General features: G+C 48.9%; 1 protein-coding gene and 1 pseudogene across 2 annotated transcripts in view; both read right to left on the minus strand.

The window, feature by feature from the left end:
* The window catches only part of F8 (coagulation factor VIII), a 67,441-nt gene that overhangs the window by 8,936 nt on the left and 35,312 nt on the right, over positions 1 to 23,193 (minus strand). For both annotated transcript variants that reach the window (XM_032772322.2, XM_032772321.2), the window contains exons 14-23: positions 17,933 to 21,299; positions 16,130 to 16,295; positions 12,099 to 12,311; positions 10,689 to 10,917; positions 10,268 to 10,450; positions 9,196 to 9,312; positions 4,974 to 5,045; positions 3,764 to 3,849; positions 823 to 978; positions 153 to 297 (exon numbers count right to left, since the gene is read on the minus strand). In XM_032772322.2, the coding sequence (XP_032628213.1) occupies positions 153 to 297; positions 823 to 978; positions 3,764 to 3,849; positions 4,974 to 5,045; positions 9,196 to 9,312; positions 10,268 to 10,450; positions 10,689 to 10,917; positions 12,099 to 12,311; positions 16,130 to 16,295; positions 17,933 to 21,299 (4,734 nt within the window). The remainder of the gene's footprint in view (positions 1 to 152; positions 298 to 822; positions 979 to 3,763; positions 3,850 to 4,973; positions 5,046 to 9,195; positions 9,313 to 10,267; positions 10,451 to 10,688; positions 10,918 to 12,098; positions 12,312 to 16,129; positions 16,296 to 17,932; positions 21,300 to 23,193) is intronic.
* Positions 6,684 to 7,851, minus strand: LOC116820102 (tRNA (guanine-N(7)-)-methyltransferase pseudogene; annotated as a pseudogene).

Consider the following 23,193-nt stretch of genomic DNA (forward strand, 5'->3'; position numbering starts at 1 on the left):
CCTGCCAGGCCCTGAGCACCTTTGTCTCTCGCTGAAATCAGCGGTAGTTAATAGTTTAACCCCTGCAGGCCCTTGCCCCCCTCTGCTCCAGTGTTAGATTTTAGAGGGACTGAGGAGGAGCCAGGAAAAGAGGGCCTCATGGTGGGACTTACTGTTCAGATCACAGCCAATGAGTTCCATGCGCAGAGTGGTCCGAATGCTGTAGTGTGTGGGGTGGAGGCGGATATACCGGGCTATGATTGGGGGGTTGAAACGATTATTTTTCACCGCCGTTGCATCCACATTCCCAAAGAATACCTGCAGGAAAGGAAGAGATAGGGCTCTGTTACTCCAGTGCATGCAGAAGGAAGAGGACAGAGCTCTACAAAATAATACGTGGTAAGGAGATGGTTACTCCAGTCTGGCACTTATTAACCTTACCAGCTTCATAAGACAAGGATAAGGGCTCAGTGAAATAAATATGAAACACCATTCAAATGGATACAAAGAAATACTATTACTCAGAATTAACCTCTGGAACTCACTGCCACATGATGTCACTGAAGAGTAGGTTTACAAATAGTCAGACACTTATATGGACATAAACACATGCCATAACATGAAGTAGGATGCAATTATTGGAGCAATGAATCCTCACTTATCACCTGCTGGGATTAGGAAGATATTTACCCCCTGAAATAGCATTGTATAATTATATGAATTGAAGGGGGTTCAGGCCGCTGTAGAAGACAGGATGCCTGCCTTCATCACATCCTGGTCTATCAGTCAGTTCTAGAAAGATGCAGCATCCTTTTCAGATCCTACTCTCTCTCCTTTACTCACCATCTGGGAGCTGGTGGCGTTCCCCTTGTATCTCTTCCACCTCTCCCCATCAAGGCCATAGAAGATGACGAACTGGGAGATGTAGAGGCTGGAGAGCTTTTGCCGGGCCCCTTGGGTCTTTATGCCATGAAGGATCATGGGACGCAGCAGATCCACCTACCGAGGGAATATAGAGAGTCATTTCCTGTAGGGTGATTGCCCATTGGTATCCGCTGCCAACCACAGTGTGACTTGCGCATGAGGTTTGATTCCTCCCAGTTTTGGAGCTTCCCTCCCTGATACATTTGGGGAGGGTGTTGCAGAACCCTGGCTCATTGAGCAAGGATAATCTGTCAGGACCAGGCTGGGGTATCCCACACAATCAGTGATTGCAGAGACCACTGGGAGACCTCAGTCCACCCTCTCATCATCTTCCCCTCGGCTACTCAAACCCAACCAACCTTCTGCGATGGCACTGATAAACCCTAAGAAATATGCCAATCTACCTCTCTCCACTCACTCTGCAGCCCCAGTGGCCCCAGTCTCTCACAGCCAGAACGGATATTAACCAGCATTAGGAAAATCACACCCACAAGTATGAAGGGTTGAATAGACCAAAGATTACTACCCCCTTTGAGGAAAGAGGAGCCTCAAGGGCAGGGGACATGGTCTTCGGTTTGAAAAACCAGGATAGTGACTCAGGACGCATGCTCTACCAAACCTGCGAGTAACCGTAGGCAAGTCACTTCAAGCCTCGGTTTCCCCATCCATACAATAGGGATAATACACAGGATTGCTAAAAGGTTGAATGACCATTTGTGAAGCATTCTGAGATCCTTGGATGGAGCATGCTATAAGAGTATTATTATTGTGTGTGTATTGTCAGGAAATTATCACAGACACTGTGCTGGCACATTACAGTTTTATCTGCTTTGTTATAATTATCTTAATATGATGGTGACTTTTGTGAGTTTAACTTCCCCTCCACATTTTCACAGCATAGTTCTGGGCATTCAATACAACTGAAAAGGGATGAATTTAACACTGGTAAAGGAAAGGCTGTTTTTAAAAAAACAGTAGATCATTATCCTTTGGAACTCATTGCCACAAGATATGATGGAGTCCAAGTGTGTAGCAGGATTGAAAAAAGGATTTGATATTTATATAAATAATAAGAATACCCAAATTTATATTAGATGGGATAAAAGAATATAAGAAATATCAACTTTCAGACTTCAGGGCACAAGTCAATCCCTAACTGATAAGGGTCAGGAAGATTCTTCCCTTATGGCTCGGTTATTCCACAGCTGTCCGGTAGGGGATTTTGCACCTTCCTCTGAAGCAGCTGGTACTGGTCATGGTTGGAGACAGGATACTGGACCAGATGAACCGTGGGCCACAACTGGCCTGGTAGTTCCTATGCTCCTGTTTACAAATGTGTGTTGATCTGGTGTTTATGTGAATCGGGGATGATTAGTGTTGACTAAAGTGAGGCTGGCTATGATAGTTGTCAAGATTTTAACTATTAAAGCTGGAGGATTGCTCCCATTCTTAGGGCTGGTGTCCTCACACACAGCACTTTGAGGATTGCAGTGTTACAGTGCATCACTTAACTACTGTTATGGGTGTTACATCAATGCAGGAAAATCCACTTTAAAAATAAACATGGAGGGCTGCACATCTGTTCTAGTCACTAATAGGAAACCTTTCACCAAAAGGGAATCTAGTATTTTTCTCTCTCTGTGTAACATGAAATATTCTTGTTTTCTCTATCAGAGGGAGGCAGATACTAGTGACTTCACTAGCGTGCAGGTGAGATGCTAGGCACAAGGTGCAGGGAGAGGATAGGCAGGTGGAGGGGACCCTTTCTGAGGCACTGGGAGTCACACGCTATTTCTAACTCCAGCAGCACATCCATCTGGGGACACTGAGGTTAAGCTCCAGAGGATGCAGAGCAGAGGTGAAAGTAAGCCAGTACGGTTTGGTACGGCATACTGGCAAGAGCCAGTATGCCAGGCCGGACCAGACCGGCTTCCCCAGGCTGGCGATTTAAAGGGCCCAGGGCTCCCTGCAGCAGCCAGAGCCCCAGGCCCTTTAAATTGCCACCCGAACGCTGCTGCTGGAGCCCCGGGGTAGCGGTGGCAGGGCTCTGGCGGTGATTTAAAGGGCTCAGGGCTCCAGTGCAGTAGTGGCAGCTGAAGCCCTGGGCCCTTTAAATCACCCCTGGGTCCTGGGGTTCCCAGCCGCCTCTGCAGCTGGTAGCTCTGGGGCTGATTTAAAGGGCCCAGGTATTTAAAGGCCTCACCTCTTCTGGTTGAGGCCATGCTCCCTGCTCAGGACTCCGGCATACCGGTAAATCCTTTAAGTTACTTTCTCCCCTGATGTAGAGCATGTGGCACCAGACTGAGGTCAGGATGGGAATGCAGAATCTGGCAGGAGGGGACAAGTGGGGAAAAGGGTAACTTAAACCTGCAGGAAAAAGTGCGTATGTGTGTGTAGGAGGTTTGAGGTGTGTGTGTGTGTATAGGGGGCTCAGAGGGGTGTGTATGTGTGTGTAGGGGGCTCGGAGGGGCGTGTGTGTGTGTGTGTGCGTTGATGGTTTGGAGGGATGGGTGTATATGTGTGTGTGTAAGCAGTTTGGAGGGGTGCGTGTGTGTGTGAGTGTGTGTAGGAGGTTTGGAAGGGAGCGTGAATGTGTGTGTATGTGTGGAGGGGGCTTGGAGGGGCATGTGTGTGTGTGTGTGTAGGGGGTTTGAAGGGGTGTGTGTGAAACATCGCAGTCTGGCAATGGCCTGAATAGCTTGAGGGCACTGTAGGTGTGGTAGTGGAGAAACTGGGGCTGAATTGCTCACTGCCTTCTTCTGTAGCCTATCCACAGCGCAAATGGCTGGTGCCTGCAGGCATCAGAGGCTATTATTCATTTCACTTAACAATGCCTCTTTCCTCCATAAGTGAAACCTACCTGAATCCAGGAATTGCCGCTGTCAGTGCTCCAAGCATTGACCGACCCTGAATAATCTAACCGGGCCAGCCTAGGCGCCCATTGACCTGTGGAAGAAGAACACAAGAGAGATGGGGAAGCCATTGGGTGAGTTCACACACTGCCATGGAAAGACAGGTGTGGTGACTACAGCACCAGTGGCAAAGTCAGAGCACCTCACTCAGTGGGACTGTCTGCCTGCCCCTCACTATTCAGACCTGGTTCAATGTCAAATGGGAAGTCTGGGCTTAGATTAAAAAGACAGAGCAACACGGAGTCTGGGTAACCTCTATTCAGGCATCTTTGTGCAACAGAGCCCTGCTTCCCCCATTTACTCTCCCTTTAACAGTGGCCACCATCCTGCCATGGGACTGGGTCTCCCCATGCATCACATGCTGTCTGGGCTGTAGGAGGGAGGGATAATTCAGTGGTTTGAGCATTGGCCTGCTAAACCCAGGGTTGTGAGCCCAATCCCTGAGGGGGCCATTTAGGGATCTGGGGCAAAAATCTGTCTGGGGATTGGTCCTGCTTTGAGCAGGGGGTTGGACTAGATGACCTCCTGAGGTCCCTTCTAACCCTGATTTTCTATGATCTTCTTGTGTAGAGAAACAAGCATCTTGACCACACTTCTGCTATAACAATGGCTAATGGATTCATACTGGACTCCTCGGGGGCTGGAGGAGGGTGCTCTCAGCTGACAGAAGAGGTGTTCGCTGGCCACTGCAGGCAGGGAAAGCTAACGTTGAGATGAAGTAGTGAACTAAACAGTAAGGATGTTTTAAGAAACCTGTTTATTGCAGATGCCTCATCTAACTGTGGTTGCAGTGGAATCATCCCAGGTGTAGAAGGTATGGGATAAAATCACCAAGGCAAAGCAATGCAGCATGTTGAGGCCTCTAGGAATCAAGAAAGGGTTTAAAACCCAGTTGAAAGGGGCCAGGGAAGAAGGCATTCTAGAGCTGGGTCCTCAGAGCCAATAGTATGGCCATTGCCAGCCCCCATCTGCTCCCACCACAATTCCTTCAATGCCGGGATGGTATCCAGCAGGAGGCAGGAACCGCTCCATAAAAAAGGCTTTGTCTCGACTAGGAAAGTTGATTGAGTAGGTCAGGCCTTGCTAGCATGTGTTGGCTAAGCCTGATGAAAACTTGATCTTCTTCCTGGTCACAAGGCCAGAAAGTCCAGCACTCACCGTACTGCCCCGATGCTGTGATCTGAGCATCTGCAATGTTCCCGGAAGCCAGGCCAAGGGGGTTCTGGCACTCTGCAACAAAGGGGAAGAGAGAAGCAAGAAAATTGATGGGCTAGAAGCTAAGGTCTAGGTGAGCCTTCAGTCTTGGACACTGAGTTAGGTTCCCAAGTCTGGCTCAGCACAGCAGCCAAGGAGCCCATACAGCACTGCTTGCTTTGCACCATGGTGTGTATTTCAAACCATGTATTTGCTAGATTCACATCTTGAAGCCTCCCCTGGGGCTAGTGGCTATTGTACTCAAGTGATATCACCTGACATAAGGGCTCTCAGTTAGTGCTGGGCCAGCCTTTCGGAACAAACCCACAACCCAAGACAAGTGGGGGCTTGTTGCAAACCTAGAGGTCAGGCAAGGCTTGCTGAAAGGTGCACCAAGTTCTGTGGGGCTTCGTGTGAACCTGGGCCAAGTTTCCAGCCACAGCTGGGCTTCAGGGGGTGGGCCCTTCAAGATTTGGAGAGTAAATCACATGACATCCAGTAGTTTCAACTAAGAACCAGGCCAACTTGGCAGATTCAGTTAAGCATCATTGAACTTCTTGATTCACTGGAACCTGGATTCCAAATTGAAACTCAGGATGTGGGGACCCACATGAACCAAGACAGACAACGGCTTGTGCCAACACTGGAGAATTCAAAGGGCCAAGTTCCCCCCATCTCAGTTCTCTCCATCAGGTGCAGCTCTGGACATTTCGCTGCCCCAAGCACGGCGTCATGCCATGGGGGGCGCTCTGCTGCTCGCCGGTCCTGCAGCTTCGGTGGACCTACCTCAGGTGTGCCTGCGGAGGGTCCGCTGGTCCCACAGCTCTGGTGGAGCTGCAGGACCAGTGGACCTCTGCAGGCACGCCTGCGGGAGGTCCACCAGAGCCGTGGGACCAGCAGACCCTCCACAAGCATACTGCCAAAGGCACCCTGCCTGCTGCCCTCTCGGCGACTGGCAGAGCGCCCCCCGCGGCATGCCGCCTCAAGCACGCGCTTGGCGTGCTGGGGCCTGGAACCACGCCTGCTGATCATGTCCTGCTATCTGTGACCCACCACCCTGCACAGCTAGGGTATTGAAAGCATCCCAAGATGGCAATACTCGTGTCAATGCCACTTCATTGTGCTACAACGTCGCCATGTGATGGTGCAATGCTGCAGATCAATAGTGCTAACAGTCACTGTGCAGTGCAGATATCAAGAGGCATCACAGTGCAGTGACATGACAAGTCTCCTGGAAGTTTTGATGGGGGTTGAATTTAAACATAGTGTCAGAGATCTTAAACTCGCTTTAAAGGGGAGATAGAACCACCAACCCTTGTTTTTTGCCAGCACCATAGTGACAATACTAAATACAGCAAGATCAGAGAGAAAACTTCCACCCAGCCCTAGGTGTTAGTAACCCTAACTGCTACAGTTATCACAGGGGACTCCAAAAGCCTGAACTCAGGTCCTGGCATGTAAGTAAGGTAGGAATTGATTTTCTAGCATTTTAAAAAATTCTTTTCTGATTTTGACCCTTGCGGGTGATATCAACTTTTATTATTGGTTTATAAGCCAATGCAGGATGGTATCTCAGAGAGCCCTCGGATACACTCTCCTCTCGTTGGGTCACTGGTGTGACAGCTGTGTTGACAAATGTCTCTTCCGTGTACTGATGTCTGGCTCCCAAGCCTGTTTTTTTGGGGGGGGGAGTTCACGCTTTATTCAGAAATCGAACGTGAGTGAAGCTGCAGCCGGCCCTGCCTGGCACAGTCTCAGAAGTAAAAGCAACGGCTCCAGGAGTTCATGGGCAGCAGCAGGCAGGGCTAAGGGGATGCTTGGGACACTCCTTATGCTTTTCTCATTAGGAGAGGCACTAGCCTCCCTGTATTCACGACATCGAGGGCTGCCTCTGGCGTCGTGATCCGGGCCAGGCCACCAGCTCGTCTGCCCCGGCAGCACCAGGTGAGGGGCACAGGCCTCCCCGGAACGCTGCACAGCTGCAGGACGCGGTCCGTGACGATCCGTCTCTCGGGTCTACAGTCACGTGTCCGGAGCCCCCGGCACGGCTCTGTGCCCAGTGCCTCCTGCAGGGCTTCGGCTTTGATGCGCTGGAAGACTGCAGGGAAGGTCTTGCCGCTGTTCTGTTGGACTTTCTTTCCCTCCTCGGTGGAGGTCCCCAGGCGCCTCACGATAGGGTCACCGCCCAAGTCCTCCAAGGGCACCTGGACGAAGAGCGGGTGCCCGCTGAAGTGCCCGACCATCCACTCGTGCACCTCTTCCACATCAGTGATAGTATACACCAGGCCCCCAACGTGCAGGACATAGGCGTATTCAGCCAGCAGCGTAGAGCTGATGATCCGCCACTTGTGCTTGGTCTTCTTGAAGTGCGGGTCCGGGAAAAGGAAGAACATCTTGGCCAGCTGCCCCTTGTGAAAGAAGTTGGGCAGGTGCTTCATGGCATTGCTGCAGATACAGGCGATGTTCTGGTACTGCCCGGGATGGGATGCTCTCAGAGACTGGATCCAGTTGCAGACGTAATCCGAGACCTTCACTCGGATCTCCAAGCCCAGCATTAAGGTGTTGGGGAAGAGGGGTGACAACTCGACCAACAAGCCCCCATAACCGCAGCCAATATCAGCGAATTCGACTTGCACCACAGGCTTCGCTCTCTCCTCGGAGTCCTTCGGGTCATCGTGACAGTCATCTCTGGTCAACAGGGCGAAGAACTCAGGATAGTGCTCAGCCCAGTTCATTTCCTCGGGTTTTGTGGGATAGCGCAACATGTGGTCCGCCAGGGGGTTGGAGTGAGCCTGCTACCAGTAGAAGCGCTTCTGGGGCGGGGCTCCCGCCATGGCACCCCCCGGGACCCTGTGCCAGGCCCACCACCCACGTGGAGCCCGTGTGGCGAGGCCACAGCTGGAGTCGCAGGAACCTGTTGTTGCTAGACAGTTTCTTTTAAACACAAGTTTCTAAGAACATCTTGGCTGACACCGCCAATCTTTTAAAGTCCCTTTGCTGTGCTGCGGAGCACTGAATTGTTTATTTCCATTATAACTTAGACCCTTAAAAAATCATAGTACTTGACACTGTCTTTTCATGTCAAGCCCTTTCCAGTAAAAAGTGGATTTTGAATCTTAAGTGGCTTTTAAATTTATCTTTAAACAAAGCTTTTTCTGGCTCACATTTAATGCTCCCTTAAGAAGAGGAAAGAGACCTTTAGTATGTAAAGCCAACTATCCTACATCTTGGCAGAGGGTTAGACTCGATGACTCTTGTGGTCCCTTCTAAGCCTATGATTCTATGATTCTCTTAAGTATAACAAATCAATCCTTTCCTTCTGTTGTGAAACTAGTATTTTAAATGAGGTGGAAACTGATTTACACTCTTGAGCTGGCAAGGACTTCACTGCAATTCCCAACAGATTTTGCACCACTTTACATGATAAAGAGTATTGCTGAACATGACAACCTGTGGCCAGCCTCTGTGAGTCACACTGCCTCTTTGTGCCTCCATTTACCTATCTACAAATGGGTATTTCTCTATTCATTAGCCAGCTGGATTGGCGCATACAGGGGTGGTGATAAGTGCATGCACATTTTTGTACGTGGTCCATAGCTTCTTCGGGTTTGAAAAATCAGGCTGCTGCGGGCAAATTTTTAAAGGTGGTTCAAGCTGGCCTCCAGTTTTGCACCCATAGTCATATACCCCCTATTGGATGGGGGGTGTAATTCACTGCAGATGTGAATGACAGCAGGTAGCTATCCTGCTGTCTTGTCTGTAGGCTTAGTCAGGTGGTTAGATTGTTCAGTGCTGTAACTCTCATTCGCCCACAGCTGACTGAGGGTGAAAACCGGTGTGTCCAACTTTGAGGGCTATGAGGGTAAAATATTCAAAAGCACATAAGTGACCAGAGCCCTGTTCTCCAGAGTGCCTTAGGCAGGTACTTCTGTACCTATGAAAATGCTCCCCCCTGCTCTCTAACATGAAATTCTCAGGAGGTGAATGTTCTCAGCGAAGGTGACCAGGGCCGCCCAGAGAATTCAGGGGGCCTGGGGCAAAGCAATTTTGGGTGCCCCTTCCATTAAAAAAAATACTATATAATATTATATTCTTGTGGGGGCCCCTGCAGGGCCTGGGGCAAATTGCTCCCCCCACCCCCTCGGGCTGCCTTGAAGGGGACTGTAGAACAAGAAGAGTCACTTACTCGGGTCATACACAAGGAACAGGGCGCTCATTCCAGCCTGCCGGTGCTCTCCAACCTCACACTCCACCCGCCAGATTCCTGGGTGGGAGGGGCGCATTTCCACTGTCCCAAAGACACCTGGGTGAGAAGAAGAGGAGGGACAGCAGAACGAAGGATTATTTCTTTCTAGCGGATAAGAGCAGGCAGTGGGCAGATTGTGCTGCCATGATGCCAGTTGCACTGGACTACTCACAGAATAAAGTACTGCCCAAGGGTGGTATGGGTGCCAGGCTGCTTCCTGAGCCTTAACAGAACATTGGCTGGGTCAAATTGTTCCCTGGTGTAACTTCATCAAAGCCAGTGCAGTTAGACAGGAATGAGTCTGGCTCAATAAATGCATTTGAATTTGATACTTAATAATAATTAACAAAAATATGAATTGTTTGTATTACATTGCACTTAGGAGCAGGGGCACCAGAACGGGAAAGCCAGGGGGCCACGCCTCATCACTTTTTACCAGCCATACAGCTGAGCAACAGGGGTTACTGGGTGGAGAGGAGTGAGCGGGGGGTGGGATCTTGGAGGAAGAGGCGGTGCGGGGTGGGGACAGTGTGAGGGCAGGGGCTCATGGAGAAGGGATGGTGTGAGGGTGGGGCTTCAGAGGGGAACGGCCAATGGGGGGGCTGGGCCTCGGGGTAGTACAGCACTGGGATGAGGCCATGGTTTGGGCGCCTGTGCCCCCCCCCCACTTTTAGGGTGCTTCCACCACTCATTCCTAGGAGCCCTAGTCATGGACAAGGACAAACAGAACAAGACTCTTCAAAGCCAGTAAGGTTGCATGAGCTAATGGCCATTTGGATCCACTTCTTCGAGGCAGGGTTGGTTCCAGGGCCTGTTTCTCAGGCTGAGAGGCACTCATCTATTTAGGTACCCTTGATGTGAGGATGGTGCCATGTCCACCCTAATCACAGTGCATCAGTTGCACTAAGCTAGATGGGCACTCTTTGGAGCTAGGCTGCTGGCATGCCTGCTTCTCCCGCATCAGTCCTTTCCAGGAGACAGGTTAGCTCCCAGCACCTGGGTCAGCTCTTACCAGGATAGAGGTTGTAGACTCCCATTCGATACTCGTGGTTCGTCCTGATGGCAAACTGTTGCCCGTGAAAATAGACCGAGTGGATGTCCTCAGTGCCGCCCACATTCAGCAGGTACCATCGCACCCTTTGGTGCTGAGCCATCACCAGCCCAGGCAGTGCGTCCATCACGTAACCATTGATAGCTGGAGAAGAAGAGCACACTTGGGACGTGCTGCGGCAGGGGAGTGGTTCAAAGTCTGCAGATAACTGCAGCCACGCTGGAGTAGGCTGAGGTCCCTCTTGCTGTTATCCAGGGGATGGGTAAGGAAGGGGATTCTGGAGCTCTGCTAGTTAGACTGCTGCTGTAACAGCAGCCCCTGCAGAGTTTTCCTCCTACGTGGGCTGGCTGGGTAGGGAGGGGAGAGAAGCCGGAGCTCTTACCATGGAAGTAGCTGCTCCTTCTAAAATCAGGATCATCCGGCTGGATCTGGCAGAGGGGTGGGCAGTTCCTCTCCATGTTCTCGGCGAGATACCAGCTTTTGGTCTCATCGAAGATAGTGAAGAGCAGAGAGAACTCCTGCACCTCCAGCTGCCTCCTGAAGGCAGGGCTCAAGACACCAGGGCGGCAGATAAGCAGTGGCCCAACCAGGCCAGAGTGCAGATCCTTCTCCTAGGAGGGGAAAATAACCAGAGAGTAATGGGAATGTAGAGTCCACTCCTAACTTCCACCCCATCCACAATGTGGCTACTCAGAACAACATTAACCACTGTCAGGCAGGACTCTGGAAGCATGTGCTTCATCGCAGGATGGCTCTCTCTGCCTGTCAGATTCCAACAGCGCCCTGTGAGTGCTAACCAAACTCCAGCAGCATGTGCAGCCTCAGACTAGACAGACAGGTGAAGAGGCCTTGGCTATGAATGCTCCTAACTCACAGCTCAAAAGCCAAGAAATGGAGAGGAGCAAGGCATGTGCAGAGCCTGGTGCTGGGACTGGGAGAAGCATGCTGGGTTTCAGCAGGGGGCAGAAGCCCCCTCCCTCTCTGATCCCAATCTGACATAGGGGAGGAATGCACACTTAGAATTGCTCTGATTTGATTTATAGTTCTGACTTGCTGGGTTCCCTTCCCAGCTCTACTGCTGATGCAGTGCCCAACCTTGTGCAAGTCGCTTAGTCCTTCTGTGCCTCAGTTGCCCCACCTGGAACACTTTGGACAATGGTACAGGATGTTGTGAGCATTAGTTAGTCTGTGGCTGAGAAGGACCAGATTTTTAAGTCTGACGGCTGCTCTATCCATAGCCTGCTCGGGGCCAGTCATAAGGATGCTCCAGACATCCCCCCTCCATGGCTCTGCACTGCCTAAGGACTCACCAAGGCAGGGGAAGTTTTGTACCTCTGGGTCACACAAGCAGCCAGAGAGGGGCTGAGGATCTGGCCTGTGAAATGTGACCAGGTGGTAGGAAAAGCTTTCTAACTCTCAGGGTGATTAAGCTCTGGAACAGGCCCCCATGGGAGGTTGTGGGATCTCCATCACTGAAGGTTTTTAAGAGCAGGTTGGACAAACACCTGGTCTAGAGTTCCTTGGTTCTGCAGGTGCCTGGACTTGATGACCTATCGAGATCCCTTCCAGCCCTACGTTTCTATTTCTATACACTCTCAGACCCATTCATAAATGGTCCAATAAAAGCCCCCATCAATGTGTCACAGAAATATCCTATGCAGTAGTGTCCCAGGCACCAACCCCCTTGGGTCTGCATGGAACAGGGGAGCTGAGATTCTAGCTGAGAGGCAGCTGAGGGCAGAGATGGCTAGCAGAGAGACCAACAGGTTTCTCATACATGGTTCCCACCTACCAGGTTAACGCTGGAGAAGTAAGCCCAAGCCTTGCAGTCAAACTCATTGACAGTGGGTGCCATCTGGGGCAGCACCTTCCAGGAGTACTCGCGGAGTTCGCCGGGCTGCACCGCTTCCTGGCTAGGTGTGTTGTTTTCCCCCAGGCCTCCTTGGTAGGGCAAGAGGTTGGAATGGAAGGAGTAAGGCCGGGAAGCTAGGTTCTTGAAGCTAACCTGCACCGTGGGGGAAAGAAGCAAAGAAAAGGGTTACATTCCTTGTGGGAGGAATCTTGGAGCCGAGGCACTGCCTACACTCCTTCTCTGGGTAGGGCACTGGCTATGCCCCATACCCTTCCTGCTGTTGTTCTTTAGTGAAGCCCAGTGAGACAGATACTAGCCTCAGTTCTGCTTGTGCATCTCTTACTGGAGTCTCTGGGAAAGGTACATGTGTTTTTATGGGCAGGATTTGTGTTTTCTCCCCAGTGTCAGTCAAACACAGGCCAGTCCTTGCCACTGCTTTTTCCCCAAGCTCTAGCCTCTGGCTCCATACTACCTGATCTTTTCTTCTTCGCCAGTTCAGGGTTGTGCCACCCCCTATTGTATGTGTAAGCAGAGTCTGCATGAGCTCTCCCCTGACATCTAGTGGTGAGCTGTGGAAAAGGACTTCAGGAGCTGATCTCGTTTGCGTGGACACATCCACCCTGCCTAGGTGCTCAGCATGATGTGATTACGGACTAGATTCATAGATTCATAGACTCTAGGACTGGAAGGGACCTCGAGAGGTCATCAAGTCCAGTCCCCTGCCCTTATGGCAGGACCAAATACTGTCTAGACCATCCCTGATAGACATTTATCTAACCTACTCTTAAATATCTCCAGAGATGGAGATTCCACAACCTCCCTAGGCAATTTATTCCAGTGTTTAACTACCCTGACAGTTAGGAACTTTTTCCTAATGTCCAACCTAAATCTCCCTTGCTGCAGTTTAAGCCCATTGCTTCTTGTTCTATCATTAGAGGCTAAGGTGAACAAGTTTTCTCCCTCCTCCTGATGACACCCTTTTAGATACCTGAAAACTGCTATCATGTCCCCTCTCAGTCTTCTCTTTTCCAAACTAAATAAACCCAATTCTTTCAGCCTTCCTTCATAGGTCATGTTCTCAAGACCTTTAATCATTCTTGTTGCTCTTCTCTGGACCCTCTCCAATTTCTCCACATCTTTCTTGAAATGCGGTGCCCAAAACTGGACACAATACTCCAGTTGAGGCCTAACCAGCGCAGAGTAGAGCGGAAGAATGACTTCTCGTGTCTTGTTTACAACACACCTGTTAATGCATCCCAGAATCACGTTTGCTTTTTTTGCAACAGTATCACACTGTTGACTCATATTTAGCTTGTGGTCCACTATGACCCCTAGATCTCTTTCTGCCATACTCCTTCCTAGACAGTCTCTTCCCATTCTGTATGTGTGAAACTGATTGTTCCTTCCTAAGTGGAGCACTTTGCATTTGTCTTTATTGAACTTCATCCGGTTTACCTCAGACCATTTCTCCAATTTGTCCAGATCATTTTGAATTTTGACCCTGTCCTCCAAAGCAGTTGCAATCCCTCCCAGTTTGGTATCATCCGCAAACTTAAAAAGCGTACTTTCTATGCCAACATCTAAGTCGTTGATGAAGATATTGAACAGAGCCAGTCCCAAAACAGACCGCTCCTGATGACCTTCTGAGGTCTCTTCCAACCCTAATCTCCTATGATTGCTTGTCCAAATGATCGCTTGTGGTTGGTGTTGGCTCCCCGGTCTCCTTGTTATTGGGGCAGGAGTAGTTGTTATCCTTGTTGTGTGAACCGAGGGCTGGAGAACTGTACCTGGCATACCCCGATGAAAGGACTCACCCTCAACTGAATGGCACTCACTAGGCAGGGGACATGGGTTCCAAAGCCCAATGAGTTGAGAAAGGGTGGGGATAAGTACTTGTATTTAGTGGTGTGGGTCTCGTTTAAGGGTCCTAAGCACCATTTGATTCTCTCTCTCTCTCTCTCAGGTATAATAAAAGAACTAATTTAGACTCAATTGAGTGTCTTATTATGTGCTACAGAGCTGAAATCACTAATACCTAGGTCTAAGTATTAAACCTACTTTGGGACAATGTCTCTATTACAAGAGACTGCCTAGTGTGCACCAACTGTGAAGCTCCTGCACTAACAGCTGAAATCACTGAGAGCTGTGTTAAGTGGTGGGCCCTGAAGACATCTTGGTGAGTGGCTAGCTGGGTGGCTGGTGTAGAGGACCAGAACAGAGCTCCTTAGAAAGGTGTGGCAATCGGCTGGTGGGGTGATGAACAAGTGCCTGAGCAGTAGAGCATGTAAGGTGCCTCCTTATACCCTCTTCCACCTAGGATGGGAGGTGAACTCTGTGTATGAACCTCTGAACTCTGGGGCTGCACTGGCCAAAAGACAGCAACTGTGAGTGGGGTGCAGAGAAGGGACGGGCACGTTAAAGGGACTTTTTGGTTGCTGGACTTAAGAACCTGAGGGGAAAAGGATACTGCCCAACTTACTTTGGGGTGGGCCTTTTGCTCATGGTTTATGTTTATGAACCCTAGTTGTGGGATTTTCCCAAATTAAGGCTGAGTTACTTCCCTCCTTTTATTAAAAGTTTTTGCTACATTCAGACTCTGTGCTTGCGAGAGAGGAAGTATTTCCTCTTAGAAGTGCCCAAGGGGTGTTGTGTAATTGTCCCAGGTCACTGGGTGGGGGCTTGAGATGATTTTATGTTGTATTGGTGAAAAGGAACCCCTAGATACTGAACCTGGCCCTTGCTGCTGCTGGCTTCACCTGGCAGAAGGGTTACAAATGCTAAGAATCTCCCTCTTCCTTGATACATATGATGAGTACAGGTCTCATCCACATTGGAGTGGCAGGGTGTCTTTGGACTCAGTTTCAGCCAGTCAGCAAGAAAGGACCCCAGCCTGGATCCCAGCTTTGCACACTGCCCAGCCAAACTCGCACTATCACCCAGCTCAGCCAGAGCTGTGTGGGAAAAGAGGCCTTGTCTGCATGAGCAAATTACACCAGTTAAGCCTAAGGTGTGAACTGAAGGTGATCCAATTTCAAACTCTCTTGTGGATGCTGTTATTTGGGTTTAGCTTGAGTCCAGTTGGGACAAGTTGATGCTAAACTGAAATAGGCCCCTCTTAAACCAAAATAAGAGTGTCCACACAGGAGTCTGCACTAAATAGATACGTTTAGCAATCTATTAAACTGATGCAACTTGCTCATGTAGGCAAGGCCTGAGTTTATACACGATTCCTTAGTTTGGTCCTCTGCTCTTTAGGAAGGATGAATCAGAGCCTGATTGCACTTGGAGACTTGAGTGTCTCCCATGGGAGCCATTGTGAATCCCAGTTAGCTTTCTTCCCTTCCCTGCTCCTTCTGCCTTTTCAGAGGCTCTTTCCCTGAAGTGCCATGTGGTATTTCTACAGAGACTGCTCTTGTGATCAGGAGACCCTCATCTGTGACCTGAACCTGCTAAATGACTTTGGCTGAGCCACTTCACTGCTCTGTGCCTTGGTTTCCCCTCTCAGCCTTTGTCTATGTGCATTGTGAGCTCTTCGGGGCAGGGACCATTTCTCGCTATCAGTCTGAGCATCACAAGGGGGCCCTGATCTCAGCGGGGGCCTCTAGGTACCACAGCCCAGCTCCTCACAGATATCTAAGTGCTGATCAGTGGGAGTTAGGTGCCTGAACACCTTAGAGGAGCTGGGACTGTGTTAGCCCCACAGAATACCCTTGCACTGTCAGCACAATGAGAGCCAACACACCCAAGGAACTGCAGGGGAGTAAAGTGAATGTGACAGATCTCAGCCATGGCCCTTGACTGGCAATTTTCTAACTCCAGCCTATGGTGCAAGACAGCCTTTTGGTGCCAACAGGTTCCGGCACAAGAGGTAGCAGGAAGACCCACCTAGAACTAAGGAGGGGCAGCTTTGCACTGGGAACCTCCTAACTCCTTTTAAGGAAATGGGGATTTTCCTTTTCAGTCTCACTCACCATTATGACATCATCAACTTCTGCCCTGATGTATGGCCCCAGGATTCCCAAGTGCTCATCCAGCTCCCCACGTGCCAGTGGCTGGGTGAAAGAGTTGTCCAGGAACCCTCGGAAAACCACTTTCTTGTACCGCTGGAGGGGCTTCCTCCAGCCCCTACTTGGGCCGCTGCAAGAACAAGAAAGGACCACACCCTGTGGGAAGGCGCCAGCCAGGCTTGATGAGTGGAAGGCTTGAGGCATGGACATTGGAATCTGGGCTCTAATGCCTCTCTTCACTTTGACTCCCATCACAGTTTTAGTCCCTCGGCTAACTCCCCAAACAAGCACCTCTGTTGGCATTGTGATCTCGCTATATACCTGCTCAGGCAGAAAGTCTGAATGTAGAGCCAAGCCAGGAGCCACAGGACTCCGACTGTCCTTCAAGAGGCAAAGCATGAACTGACTGTGACAGTGATCAATGTAGCTGTCAAGACACGTCGGTAGAGTCCTGCAAATCTGTGGCTATCTGCTTTATATCCACAAACTGTTTTGCAGATACAAATTGTATCAGCACGGGGCTCTACATGTCGGCATATTCTCTCTGGTGCAGCTCTTCTTTGACTGGAATCCATTCGGAAGCCCAGGGGCTGAGGTACAGTCAGGTACTTACAGGAGCTCCAGCCTTTGCTGTCTTGGACTCTCTCTAGGTTCTAAGTGTTTAGTGCTCATAGCCATGCTGGAGAGCAATCCAAGTGGGGTAGCATTCAGACTGAGAGCAGAGGAGGTAGCTAAGAGTACCCCTATCTTCATTTTGCAGGTGTTTCACTGGCTCCTCCTCTGAGTCATTTTTTTGGACATGGCTGTGGCCAGCTCAGCAGCCACACAGCACACAGTGCTACATGGAGGATGCTCCCTTTGGCGTCCCCCAGCAGTATGGACAAACTGTCAAGTAGGGGAACTAATCATAGACCAATGTGATGCTTATTCTTCAACTACATCTCCTTAGCATTGCCAGGTCTATAGGAAGCCAATAACTAAGTCTGCGGCTCCAACTCCTGCCCCTCACCTGGTAAGGCAAACTGATACTGCAAACCACTGGGAGGACACATTACAGCCAGAATCCTTGGGCTCAAGCTAGGGAGGACGTGAGCTCCTCAACAAAGTGGAGCAGCAGATAGCAGGGCAGAGTTCAGTTGACTGCTGCCAGTTGGGCTGCTACACTTGGAAGGAAGATCAAGCACTCAAGAGGAAGACAAGACTCTATTGGGGTGGAGCATCATGAATAGAACAGCCTGGGCTGGAACTCAGTGTCTGTCTCGTGGTGGGGCCTGTACCCTCATAGACTCATAGACTTTAAGGTCAGAAGGGACCATTATGATCATCTAGTCTGACCTCCTGCGCAATGCAGGCCACAGAATCTCACCCACCCACTCCTGTATCAAACCCCTAACCTATGTCTGAGCAATTGAATTCCTCAAATCGTGGTTTAAAGACCTCAAGGTGCAGAAAATCCTCCAGCAAGTGACCCGCATCCCACGCTGCAGAGAAAGGCAAAAAACCTCCAGGGCCTCTGCCAATCTGCCCTGCAGGAAAATTCCTTCTTGACCCCAAATATGGCGATCAGTTAAACCCTGAGCATGTGGGCAAGACTCACTAGCCAGCACCCAGGAAAGAATTCTCTGTAGTAACTCAGATCCCACCCTGGATGGATCTCTAAGCCTTGTCTGGCTTTGTCCATCCATGCTGCTCTGTAGAAGGGAAAGCAATCAATAGGGTGGGAAAGATGCCTCATGCAAGGGGAAGGATGTGTCTGATAAAACTTACTTAACTTTTAGAAAGTGTTGGGGTTTCTGGCTCTCATATTCCCACAGCACTTCGACAGCTGCAATGAAATACTGCTGGACCCTCCCAGTGAAGGTGCGCGGATCTTGGTCCTCCTCCCCGTAGATGTCAAACTCTTCAGTGTCTCTCTCAGGTTTGCTGTAGTCATCATAGTCTGATTTTTCCTTCTGGGGCATTGAGATGTTGGACTTGACCATGTTGTTTAGGGCACTGGGTTCTCTAGAGGTGTCAAAATATTCCTCGGATCCAGGAGTGGAGCTCCTGTTCTTTGCTTTGCCGATGCTTTCCCTGCTGCTCTGTGTCCCATCTACCTCCTGCGCCTCCTTCTTTAATTCTGGTGTCTGTATTTTACTACCTGAGAGGGGAATAGCATCTTCCTTTTTAAACACTTGATTTTCTTGGTGGCTGTGCTTCAGCTTCCATTGGTCCCCTTTAAGGGTCTGGTTGAGAGCCAAGCCATCTTGGGGAAATGGATAGTTTCCTTTGGAGGCCTGTTTTGTCAGGATCTCTGAGGCCTCTTTGCTTGCTGGAAAATCCTTAGATTCAGTTCCTAATACTTGGTCCTTAACAGCACTAGATTCGAGCTCCTGCTGCAGTTTACCGAAGATCCACGTTTTCTGCAGCTCCCGCTGGTCCAAGGTGCTCACTTCCCCATCTGTCACATTTCCCTTGGGCTGCAAGCTCAAATGTGCCTCCCAGTCAACACCTCTTTTATGCTGCATTGCAGTTACTGCAGGTGTCTCAATTCCACTCACTTGCCCCACAACCTGTGTTGAGATGGGGACCATACTCATTGTGTGCTCTTCTGCAGATGCAGTGGGCTTTGTGTCTGCCTCAGTTCCTACCTCCTGTTCCTCTTTGGTAGTTTTCTCACTGGAATAGGCAGAGATAGCACTAGTTTTCTCCTCCTCTGACTCTTCCACCTTCAGAAAGGAGTTACCTCCTCTCTGAGTTGTATCATTTTCACCTTGTTTGTCATAGTGTCTCTCTACTGCTGGTGGCTCATGACTGCTGGCATGGTGTTGAAGAGAAGCTGACACATTCCTGATATATCCTGTGGGGTTATCAGTGCCAGTTGCTCCATGATCTTTTGCTGTTGTGGCTACCAAGAGTGGCCTTGCAGCACGGGGGTTTGCTCTGTCGTTGTCACTTATCTTGATAGTGCCTCTGAACATAGCTCCGATTCCTCCTGTATGTTTGCCAGAGTTATGCCTTCCCTTCAATGCTCTGGTTTTATCCTCCAGTCCTTGCTGCACCTCTGTTTCTTCCAGTAAACTTCTATGTGATTCCAGGGACCTCTTTTTTACATGAACGCTGCATCCCTGAGAGTTTTGATCACAGGGCTTGTCAGCTGTCCTTTGCACTAGCTTTCCAGGGGTCCGGCTGTCCGAGTCCAACTCCATTCTCTTACCTTTATGGAGTGTTCCTTCTTTGTCTGATGAACTGGCCTCCAGGAGACCTGTATCATTTATCAAGTCCACTAGCTCTGCTGGAGGCACTTTCCTGTTGAGATAAACTTCCTCATTATCTAATAAGCTGTTGTCTTCATTTGTTGGCTCATCTGAACTTAGTGCAGTAACCTTGTGTTTAAGAAATGTGTCCTTGCTGCTTTGTAAAGGGCCCTTTTCAAGCTTCCTCTCATTAGCCATAACATTTAATTTGAGTAAGTCAACGTTCTCCATTTCAGACATTTCCTTGCTTTCTGTAGCTTCTTGAAACTTTGTCCCCAGTATTAATTCATCGCTTTCTTGTATAGTAACATCACTGGTGGCAAAAACGTCATTGCGGCCCAGAAATGTTTTTTTTAGAAGGCTTGTACTGTTGGTAAGTTTATCTGGGGCTAGCCTGATGCTACTTTCTGCAGACAAGGAGTGTTCTACATTTGAAAGACCCAGACCATCACGAGATTTATCCTGTCCTGATTCATGGTCCAATGGACAGTTTTCTGCAAGGCTCAGATCTGCTGTATCATAGGTATCTAACAGCGCAGTGTTAGTCCTACCAAGGAGAAGATCTTTCTGATGTGGTGTAGGGGTCCTTTGAATTCCTGTATCATTTGAAGACTTCTCAACAGTCTTTTCAAAGAATACTTCTCCATTTGCAGCTGATGTGTTCTCCTGAAGCATGGTACCATGTGCTGGGCTATTTAACTTTCCTTCTTGAGAAGTTTCAAAAGGACCCAGTGATGCCTCTTCTTGAAGCCTAGTGTCATTTTCTAACCTAGTGTCCAATTGTATCGGTGCACCATTGCTTTTAATAAATGCTTTCCCACTGTTCACATAGGCGATGACATGTATACTTGTGTTATCTGCTGATGTGTCTAATGATGCTGAAGTACTATTCCCTTTAAGGAAAGTGTTATCATTAGTTGATGAAGTCATTTCTGTAGCTATTGTATCATTCCGTGGTATGTGTGTTTTTAAAGATGTAATCTTGATTTCTAGAGGCATTTCATCATGTAATGGAATCCTTTCTTGAAACCTAGAATCATGTTTTGAGACATTCAGTTGCAGTGAACTATCATTCCCTTGAAGACCAGTTTCTTCAGCATTAAAAGAAGATTCCCGATGGCCCATCACATGTGCTGATTCTTTTAATTCTGCCAAAGTAACATTCCCTTTAAGAATTTTTTCTAAGTTGGTTAATGGAGCAGTTAGTTGGAACATCACATTGTCTACTGACTTGTGCAGCTCTAAATTCTCTTTAGCCATCTCTACAGCTTGAATTGGTCTATGCTTTCCAAAGAAGAGAGTATCTCCTTCTGGATATGAGCCAGCTGCTGCAGCTTTTGCTGAACTTGTGTTATGATGGACCACTTCACTTAAGCTTGTTGAGTTTCCTTCAGGAGAAGGGTGTCCAAATCCTTGGTCAGGGCTGATCATTTCTGACAATCCTACCTCTTCTGAGAAGGACTCATAAAATACTGGCTCAAAGCTAGTCTCTGTTTGAGAAGATAGGGAAAGGCCATGTAGATCGGACAGCACGGTTGTGCTGTTGGAAGAGGAGTCCATGGAATTCTTCCTGCTGTTTTGAAGTCTGTTATTGAATTTGAGGGGCTGGCTGGGTTTTCTCAAGCAGGGTGTTAGCTGGGAGTTGAGCGTCTCTGTTTCCTTTTCGGAAGAAGTGACATTACGATGCTTTCTCAGACACAGCCTGTGCCATCTTTTATTCTTGGGGAAGCCCCTAGGTTGAAGGCCATTGCCCTCATTTGTCAAGTAACCCGGTATCAACTCATAATCTTCCCCATAGGAATACAGTTCTGGATCAGTGTTGCACTTGGAGACTGTGAACTTTGCCCACATTCCTCTGTCTCTGAAGTCAGGATTCAGGCATGCCAGCATCCATACGCCTATCCCAGGAAAGGTCAAAAGAATAGCATTAGTCCAACATATCAGGAAATCTCAAGAGTTATCACCCAGCTGGTGCTCCCTCATTAGCAAGCTCTGTATTTTAAGAATGCTTATGGCATAAGCCAATGACATTCTTGTTTCCACTCCCACTGAAATCTATCACACGCTGGATTCACCTGTCATGCATGTGTCCATGTGCTGCAACATTTCTGGCAGTGTTTAGAATTAACCCTGGCAAGGATTTTTAATTGCTTTAATGCTCCCTAACAAACCTAATTAATTGAATGCATCCCTGGTACCATAACCTTTACCTGGTATGTCCCCACAATGGCTTCGGTGGAGAGTAGCTATGAAGTGGTTAATACAATGGCTGCAACTTTACATGTAGGTGCTAGTGGGATTCCAGAATCAACCCATCAAAGGTTTGGTTGGTGCTGTCAGATACACTGTACTGGTTCTATGGTATAATGGTCAGCATTCTGGACTTTGAATCCAGTCATCTGAGTTCACAAATCTCAGAAGAGCCAATACTTTGTTGGTTGTGCAAGGGTGGCAGTGGACTCTCCATCATTGGCAATTTTTAAATCTAGACCAGCAGTTTTTCTGAAAGATCTGCTCTATTTCAAACAGGAATATTATGGGGCAGTTCTCTGGCCTGTGTTCTGCAGGAGGCCCTTTGAATCTATCAACCTATGGTGCAGAATGTCTTCTGCACATGATGATCTCCTGAGTCCCTTTTCTCTCCTGCTCAAGTTAAAAGAAATCAAAGCCCCTCTATCACAAAGCCTCTCTTCCCACCCCCCTACTCTGACCAGCTCATTCCTGCCTGGTCAACTCTGAACAGCCAAGACTGGATATAATAACAATCACCTAGATTTAGATTATTCTAATAGAGATTTAGATAATTCTCCCCATGAACTGCTGATTTCTGGGTTCCCTCCCCCCTCCTTCACTAGAGAGGACAGGGCCTTCTCTTGCTTTGGGGGGCTGTGCTGGTCCTGGTCACCAAATAGGCTGGTGCCATTCACCCATTCTAAATGCACTTACATAAATACAATTATGCCACTTCCTTATTCTCCCCAGGGTGAGCAAAGGGACAAGGATTAAAGCCACAAACACAACTCTGAGTGACCAGTGCCCATGTGGCTGTTTCAAATCAGAAACAGGAAAAGGCTCAAGGGAAGCTGGCATTGATTGCACAGCACACTGGCATCATAACAGGCCTGACCCACCTCCCATAAAAGTCGGTGACTAGACTGCCTGTGCTGCAGGGAGTGTCTGATCCAGTGAGTGGGACAGGCAGGTTAGGGATGAGGAAGAAGAAAGGCCAGCAGGTAAACTCTGAGATTAAATGACTGAGTTAAATATGTGGGTTGAGATCGGGCTAATTGCCTAAAGGATGTGGACACTGGGTTGTCATTCATTCCAATGGAGCCTGGGCGCACACACCTTGGTATGACTTTGGCAATCTCAGCCATGATCCATGATGGGAATTATAGTTACTACATTCAAGCTGTTCAGTGACTTGTTTTAAGGGCTCAGCAGACACACTGACAGATGAAAGGTAAATGGAGGAAACTGGACTGCAGCGCTGAGATGCACCAGATGCTAAGGGGTGCCAGATGAAATTAGGCTCATTCCACAGAACTGTCCCCAGCAGCGTTTCCATCCCTCACTAAGAGTGATTTTCCTGACACCAGCAGAAAGTCACAGGCCCAGCACTTTGGGATTCACTATCATTTGGGAACTGGGGTGGGAGGCTGGAACAAACTTGACAGAGCATATATGGAAGAATCTGCATGCATTATAACAGAACAAAAACACTTAAAATAATCTCAACTAGGCACTAAAATATAGTCTGTTCTCCAGCCGTACACATTGTCAGTAAGATTT

Source organism: Chelonoidis abingdonii, chromosome 8 (genome assembly GCF_003597395.2).
Source record: "Chelonoidis abingdonii isolate Lonesome George chromosome 8, CheloAbing_2.0, whole genome shotgun sequence".
NCBI lineage: Eukaryota > Metazoa > Chordata > Testudines > Testudinidae > Chelonoidis > Chelonoidis abingdonii.